We start from the raw sequence: 8,275 nt of genomic DNA, 5'->3' as shown, positions 1-8,275 counted from the left end.
CAACATTGACCGACCTGCTGGGATAAGCGTGAAGGTGATCATGAAGCGGCCGAAAGGGGGCGTCGTGATGTTGCTGCTGCTGCTGCTGCTGCTGGTTTATGCATTTTCCACTTTCGTGCCGCTGGATGCTTCATATTAATGAAGCGACCGTGGCCAGACCGACAGACCGCTGACCGGCCGGGCCAGCCGGCCGGATTGGACATCAAGTCCGAGTGTCCAAGCAATGAATATTAAATGGTATTAACCAGGAGTGTTTTTCATCGTCCGCGAAAGCTTACGACGGCGTGGCTGCCAGCGGGGTTGGGCAAGGTTGTCGGCATCGTGGTCGTCATCATGTACCTCATATTCCTCTTGACAGCTGGAGAAATGTTTCTAACTTTTCCGCTTCCGTGGCGGTGGAAAATCAATTGCTAAAACCATTTCCACGCGCGCAAAAATACTACCTACCCGACCCGAGACCTACGTACGGTCACAGGGCATGTACCGGCAAACTATCCCAGATGCATTCCCAAACCTTTTGGGTATAATAGACCAGCGAACTATTTTTCTAACTTTTCCGCTTCCGTGGCGGTGGAAAATCAATTGCTAAAACCATTTCCACGCGCGCAAAAATACTACCTACCCGACCCGAGACCTACGTACGGTCACAGGGCATGTACCGGCAAACTATCCCAGATGCATTCCCAAACCTTTTGGGTATAATAGACCAGCGAACTATTTTTAAATTGTTTTTCTTTAGTTAAATTAAAAAAAACCATCTCATCATCAGTACGAATTTACGATTCCAATCATAGTATCATAGTAAACATATTATCCGGCACATAGCAAGCTGTGACATTTATGCTTGCTTTTTGAATCACTAATAAACGTCAGTCAGTAAGTGCCCGGTGTTTTTAGGGGCAAATTTTAGATTTCTTGCTAACGAATTATTTATAAAACAGTTCTGTTTCGTACATTCCAGTGATATTGTTTGGAAGCTGATGATTTGATTCCATAATTGGTATTGTGGTGTTCCGAACGACCATCGTAAGCTCCACGTGGCCACGTGGGTTGCAGCCACGGTATGCGTATGCGACGCGATAGGAATTCTCCGTCCACACACACACGGTATGGATTGCAGTGCCATCGAGCTCGACTCTCGAAAGCTCTTCTTATCATGCACCCGTCATCCGATTGATTGGTTCGCAAACGTTTACATCAATGCGCTGTCCCCGTGCCGTCCACAACATCAATGGTCGTCAGTGTCGTCGCTGTTATCGTTCGCTATCGCACCGCACACTTCGTCCTTTATTGCGACAAAGTTGAAAAGAGAAGGAACGATGAACGAAGGTGGGGAAGCCAACCAACCATTCGACCACGGGGAAGTGCCTGGTGTGAGTGGCGAACAAACGATTCCGATTCCGATTCCGGTGGCCGGAGAAATCGCTTACGTGGGTCTCCTCTGGCTCTCCACCACACCCCATTGTGCAAACGGATGTGGCACGATATCGATTTCCCTCGATGATCTCGATAGGTCAACACCAGGGAGCAGATGATAGGGTTTCCTGAGATCATCGATCATCGAGACGCGCAGGTTAGTGTGGTCTCCCTCTTCCCAACACTGGACCCGGTTTAAAATTCCACAAAAAGGTTCGACACTCGGGGTCCGGCTAGTGTTATCTCTGCTATCCGGGACCACTTGCCAATGTCAACACAAATGGCACCCACCGCCGTCGTCGTCGTCTTCGTCGTCTTAGTCGGTAGTGCTTAATCTTATCTCGCGTTGCAGTGATGGCAACGGTGTTGGCCGTGGACAAGGTCCACCATTCCCGCTGCCAAGCAATGCCACCCATCTTCTCTTGGCAGACCTCTCCACAGTGATCGCGATCGATAATCATTCCCAATAGAACACTAGGGGTGCTCCTAGTGGGAATTCAATTAGGCATTAAGAGGGGTAGCGGCGGCTCCCGGGCCATCAGTAGCCCCTGATGGAATCCCGGTTTACAGTTGGAAACAAGAATCGGGAGCCGGGAGAAATGGCTTCTTCACATCATAACCTTGAGCAGCTTTAAGAGGTGTGACACTCTGCTTCGAGTGTCCTCTTGGCCATTCTTGGGAAGCGCGCTTTCCGTTTACAATGTCGCTATCACGCGTCGGCCCTACTTCCCTTGCACAAAGGCCATTAATCAGATCAATCTTTGATGCTTTGATCTTTGATCAAATTTAGCGACTCAACTGCGTCTGAACTGATCTCCCGGTTTAACTTCGCCACATATCCACTCCGCGTCCGAACGCACCATATACCAAACCATCCGATCCACGATCGTTCCAGCTACCATAGGCAGAGGAGAGTTGAGGAATCTGTGATCCGGAATTTGATTAATTCATTGCGAACAACGCTCGTGTTGCGTGTGTGCGGCTTTAGCTTCGCCAGTTAATTCCTTGAATTGCAAATGAGTTTTGTTATCTAGCTGTCCTTGGATGTTTGGCTAACTCCCGGATGCGTTGCCCATGCCTCTACGGGGTTCAGCAGCTATCGATACGAGACGGAGCTACATAAAACGGCAGCAACAACCAAACGGAAATACAAAACATATCATTGACGTCTTAAGCTTCTTATCAACTAAAGTCGACATGTGGCCGCGGAAGCTTATCCCGTCAAGGTGGGCATTACTACAAGGTTTTGTGGAGTCTCCCCCTTTCCACGTTGTTTATGATCTAGGACAGCGTAAAGTTGAAGATATACTTATGCTGCCGATAAGCCGGTAGTTTCCAGTGAAGCGATTGCGCACTGCTGGAGCTACATTCGAGGGTGATGATGAAGCATTAAACCACCCGGGTGCGGGTAGTTTTGGGGAAGCATGGTATGCGGGAGCTATAAACGATCGGTGGCTGATTGTCTCTCGTCGTTTCATTTTTATGATCACTTTGGGAGGGAGAAGGAGCGTAAACAGCGCCCAGATGAGCTAGCCTGCCTACCGGCCGGCCTTCCGGCAAATCAAACAACCATTTTTATGCTTTCTTCAAATGAAAGGAAAACGGGAAATATCGGGTCGGATCTCGGATCTGCTCAGCGAGCAGTAAACACAGTCTATTGCCCTCGATCGATCGATGGATAAGAAATCGAACGGGGGAGAAGAGTACAGCGAAGGAGATCGTTAAAATGCAATTGTAGTTTTCCCGTCCGTCGATTTCATCCCTCGACGAATGCATACGTGGTGTTGTCACGAGGGCTATTCGAGGCAAGGAAAACCCCACCAAACCAATGATAAGGTATACCATATATCGCTTATGGCACCACCGAAGCTGCCGTCTAATTGTATTCGCTTATCATATAGGCCCACGAAGAGCCAGTGAAGATGCTAAAAGTATATCAAAACGTATTTTAAAAAACCCAGCATAGTCGCAACCCTTGGGACCGTTCGATGGTCGTCACTGGCTCAAACTGATAGCTCAAAATAACCCAAAACCATGAGTCACACTACTGACTGCCTAACTGACAATGATTCACGCGAACCGATGTTGCTCAGGAGCGAGTTACGAGTTGAGTCACGAGAAGGACTCCACCACATCCGTTGAGTCACCAAAGGGGGTGGGAGTGAGTGTCTCTCGGTTGATTCCTTGCATTCCCAAACGTCACTCACTCCTTCTGCGCTTTCCCGTTCCCCCGCTTTACTCCTTTTTTGTGCGCTTACTCGTTCGTACAGCTCCGGTGTAAACACTCGGCTAAACTCCTCCAGCACATCCTCTTGGGCGATCTGTGGAATATCCATCTTCGGGATTTCGTCCGGTAACACCGATTTCACGCAGGATCACTTGACGCGTTGCACAGACCCAGATGAGACGACACTGGCACAACGGGGAACGGACTAGCACTGGCGTTTTTGGCGTTTAGCGCGCCGGGCTCCCGGGATAACAACAATCCAGCGAACTGAACTCAAACGGGGCCACAGACGGGTAGGCTCGATGATCACAGATGATGATCACTGTGCGCGGCACTCCGGGGATGACTTCCTGAACGACCGAATGTTGACATTAGACTGACCGGTCGCTGCACTTGCGGCGGTGCCCAAAGGTGCGCCTTTGCTCCTTCTGCTCGGTCGGTGGGTGGGTGTACTAGCGGATCCGTCACAAGCGGTTGATCACCACCGTTGCGACGCACACACGTACACGCACATGCAGGCAACCCCTTTTCCTTTCTTCGCCGAGTCTTCTCTTCTCTTTCCGCTCCCCCCACACGCGATTCGCCGGCGTTCCATTCGGTGCTGGCCGCGAACCAACTCATATGGACGGAGGAATCATCGGTGGCACTTGACACCTTCTCCTCCTCTCCTCCACCGTTCAACCACTTGTGGAGCGTCGTTTCAGGTTTTTTGTTTCATTCTGTTCTATGTTACGGCTAGGTTCGCGCTTATCATTATCACTACCGCCCTTGGTTCCGGGGCGGGGGAAACGATGCAGCCATGAAAAGGGTTGATGGTTGGTGGTGGTATGCTCTCTACCAATCCCGCTGCCGCCGTCACTGCCGCTGCGACCGATAAATTTGGCGAGCGACACATCGGGAGGGACTTCGAAAAAGGAACGAGTTGAGCACGCACACACGCACCCATATCCACGGATGGTTTGCCTGATAACAGCTATTGCTGCTGCTGCTGCTGCTGCTGGTGCTGATCTAGGTGTGGTGTGTGCCATTCCCTCGGCAGAAGGTGACACACACACACTGTTGGTGGTGTGTTTCGCTTTCCTCGATTGATTTGGATGAGACCCAATAGTCGATGGGTCATGCCGACCCAATCGAAATCTGCACAATAAACGGCCACAAAACCGTTTATTTTCTTTCTCCCTTTTTCACCATAAAAGACGCGGTGACGGCGGGTATACAAGTGCATACCGGGGAGGATGGGTTTTTGGGGCCGTGATAAGAGAATTGCGTCCGTAAGTGATGATTCGATACGATTTTCGTCGTATTTCGGCTTTTCTTTGGCCCGATGGATATGGGTTTATTTTATTGGTTGCTGCCGCGAAGCCTCACCGCAGGTCCGGAGGGGGGAAATCGGAGCAAATAAAACTTTCGTTCGACGGACGATGGTTAATGGCGGTCCGGTTTAACTTCCCTTTTTGGTCCACGTGTCCATCACTGCACATGATGGACCAACTTTCCACTTGCGACGGTTCCAAATGATGGCCAGTTAATGTACCCGCCATTTCACAATAAGTCAACTGAATAGTGAAGACCTTCTTATGGTAAAAAAAAAAATGCGTAAAGATGGATCATTCGGGTGGAATTGATTGAATGGAATCGAATGGCCAAATGCTAATCGCGACAAGCGGGTAAGGCCGAACTATCCACCCCAATCGTCATTGAGTGTGTCAGCAAAGGTAGCTCATTGTAGTGAGTGACGTGTACTCAGCGCTTGGAGAATACGTTTGGATTCAGACCAGCCACGCTCAACATGTCAGGATGGCCGAGCGGTCTAAGGCGCCAGACTCAAGAGCAATCTTGCCTGCCTCTCGGCGGGTGTCCCGAGCGTTCTGGTCCTCTCTGAGGGCGTGGGTTCGAATCCCACTTCTGACAAAAATCTTTTTTTTCCTTCATTAGCCGTGGCCACACGGGGCGAAAATTTGTGCGCAAATTTGCACATTAATGCCAAAATGTTTTCGCTTCGATATGTTTACATGGCCGGGTTGAGGAAATTAAATCGTTTTTTTGAAGAAAAGGATTGAATACACTAGCAATGATCACTCACTGTCGATGTAAACCACAAAAAGAACATATTGTGAGCCCTACCGTTTGCAAAAAGCTTTTACGCTAGGTTTTACGCTCCACGGACCAATAATCGTTTGACAGCATGTAAACGGCAAGCGTAAACGTTTTGGCATTAATTTTTTCGTTTGCGCTAGAGTTTTCGCCCCGTGTGGCCACGGCTATTTGGATTTTTGCTCGATGAAAATTATGTACTTCCTTATGCTGAGTAAATTGCTAAAATTATGTTGATAAATTTAGCTACTGATACTTGAATTCAGTGACAATCATTGCAAAATTAAACATTTCGTAGCATTATAACAACCAATCATTTTTTAACTGGAGGTATTGTGATAAACCTTGTCAACAAAGTATGATTAATATGCCTAGCGAATTTCTGCGCATTTGAAACATCTTACAGCTTATTAAACAGGATTCCATACTTGAATTAGAAAGAACTGTTTAATGTGTATGTCTTCTTATGTTTATGAACTCTTAGTTCCTGATGCTAAGAGAACATTTTATTTAGACAGGCTTCTGTGCGTCGCAATCCATTGGAAAATTTTGTTAAGTCATGAAAACAAAGTAGTTTTGATACACTCAACCTCCCTGTCTGCACAGTAAGTGTTATATTCTAAGTTATTCAATTTTCTCTTCGAAGAATTGAAGCTGAAGTTTCTTGAGATTTACGTTTTCCGGAACAACATATGGCTGTCCATATATATATTTTTACATATTTATTAACAAAAAGATAGTATTATAAAACAAGAGTACAGCAAACAGCACTTGCAATTAGGCAAAGGAAAAGCATTCTTGTAAAATAGATGCAAGGAAAACTGAAAAAAGATTTCACTCCGCCCGAATAGGGACTTGAACCCTAGACCGTTGGATTAAAAGTCCAACGCTCTACCGACTGAGCTACCCGGGCTCTGATTGCTCCGGCGCCAAATCACATTCACAAATATGGGAGCGTTTTTTAGAAGAGACCATGTATCAACGACTTGTTGATTCTAGACAAACGTTAGTCGTTTAGGAAAACAAAATTATATAAAATTAAAGTATTACAATAATTTAATTCAATTTTGTTACATTTAGTTTTTCCTAATCGACTAACGTTGCATAGGATCAAAAAGCATCAAAAACAAATAATCTATGACAATTGAATGTAAATTAAGTCCTGAAAGTAAGTTTATGCAAATGCAAACCATTTAGTATCAATTATTGCAGGATTCTGTGTTGCTACCATAAAGTAAATTGGAAGCAAAACATGGAGTACGAGTACCTTCCCATTGCTGCGGTAGTAGTTACGATCAATTAAGAAAATCAAAATTACTCTCTGATCAAACGAGGCTGTGATAATGTTACCTTTATGACATTCACAACAGTTTCAAAACGTCTATTAAGCGCAAAAACTTCCTCAATTTGGAACAAGCTTCATGACAATAGAAGAATAACACTATTTTACGCTGAACTTATAAATACCCTTGACTCGTTTTAATAAATGGCAGCAATATTGAAAACATGTAGAACATACTTGCAATTTCATGTGGAAAATGTATTGTTTCTTTCATTATAAAATGTTATTCTATTTCGCCCGCTGGAATAATCAAAACACAGGAAAAAAAATCTCAACAAGGGAAAACAACGAGAATAAGAAAAAAGAATTTCAGCCGCCCGAATAGGGACTTGAACCCTAGACCGTTGGATTAAAAGTCCAACGCTCTACCGACTGAGCTATCCGGGCCATACACATCCCGCATGCCAAACAGCTATTTATACTACTGCACTGTTGAATGCACATACCCGTTTTAGAACATCACTCATTTTTTATTTTCTTTAATACTTTCAATGGCTTTCGATGTCGAATTGACCCAGCTATGTTTGAGATACTGATATGTAATAGATAATATTCTATTACAGTTTTACTCGTAATTTTCTTTATATAGCTACACTCGATTGATCTACCCTACGTGGTTTGTGTTAATGTCAAAAATGAAATAAGTTCTCCATTTACGTGCACACATAAGGTTTGCAATGCAATGAACAATGCACTGATAGCATTTTGCAAATTTCCATTACACAATAACTATGCTTCTTTCAACTTTAGAATATTAGTCTTCCAAACACAAGTAAACCTGTTTAATAATTTCCGCAAGATTTAAAATTCTATCTCCCTTCAGCCCCACCTATGCAGGAGCTGTTTTGGCGCGCCCCTCTCAACATGTCAGGATGGCCGAGCGGTCTAAGGCGCCAGACTCAAGAGCAAATCTTGCCTGCCTCTCGGCGGGTGTCCCGAGCGTTCTGGTCCTCTCTGAGGGCGTGGGTTCGAATCCCACTTCTGACAAGGATAACATTTCTTTTTACCACTCACAACGAGCAACCTTTTTTAGATCAATGGCACGTGGCAAGAAAGATGCGCATATTTTCCACGCTGAACAAATATTTACATTCAACGGAAGCAAAGCCCCTCGACACACAGCCTGGCGACAACGGGATATTAGATTGGCTTACCCGGCGGCTTAATGCATTGCGCGATTAACTCATTCTTTGTTT

General features: G+C 45.8%; 1 protein-coding gene and 4 non-coding genes across 17 annotated transcripts in view; 2 read left to right on the top strand and 3 right to left on the bottom strand.

Annotated features, from left to right (window-relative positions):
- Nucleotides 1-8,275, bottom strand: part of LOC125948283 (transcription initiation factor TFIID subunit 1-like) — a 294,308-nt gene that overhangs the window by 3,859 nt on the left and 282,174 nt on the right. The window contains exon 1 of one of the 13 annotated variants that reach the window (XM_049674195.1): nucleotides 3,675-4,297. The exons of the other annotated variants lie outside the window; for them this stretch is intronic. Coding sequence (XP_049530152.1) covers nucleotides 3,675-3,752 — 78 coding nt within the window. The 5' untranslated portion in view covers nucleotides 3,753-4,297. Of the gene's footprint in view, nucleotides 1-3,674; nucleotides 4,298-8,275 lie in introns of those variants that run through there. 13 annotated transcript variants of the gene reach the window in all.
- On the top strand, nucleotides 5,435-5,554 carry Trnal-caa (transfer RNA leucine (anticodon CAA)). The gene is made up of 2 exons: nucleotides 5,435-5,472; nucleotides 5,510-5,554. It is a non-coding gene; the product is annotated as a tRNA-Leu (tRNA).
- On the bottom strand, nucleotides 6,578-6,650 carry Trnak-uuu (transfer RNA lysine (anticodon UUU)). The gene has a single exon. It is a non-coding gene; the product is annotated as a tRNA-Lys (tRNA).
- Nucleotides 7,394-7,466, bottom strand: Trnak-uuu (transfer RNA lysine (anticodon UUU)). The gene has a single exon. It is a non-coding gene; the product is annotated as a tRNA-Lys (tRNA).
- Trnal-caa (transfer RNA leucine (anticodon CAA)) lies at nucleotides 7,946-8,066 on the top strand. Its single transcript has 2 exons — nucleotides 7,946-7,983; nucleotides 8,022-8,066. It is a non-coding gene; the product is annotated as a tRNA-Leu (tRNA).

Source organism: Anopheles darlingi, chromosome 2, assembly GCF_943734745.1.
Source record: "Anopheles darlingi chromosome 2, idAnoDarlMG_H_01, whole genome shotgun sequence".
Classification (NCBI taxonomy): Eukaryota; Metazoa; Arthropoda; class Insecta; order Diptera; family Culicidae; genus Anopheles; species Anopheles darlingi.
The sequence above is the reverse complement of the archived record's forward strand: the minus strand, read 5'-3'. Positions and strand labels throughout refer to the sequence as shown.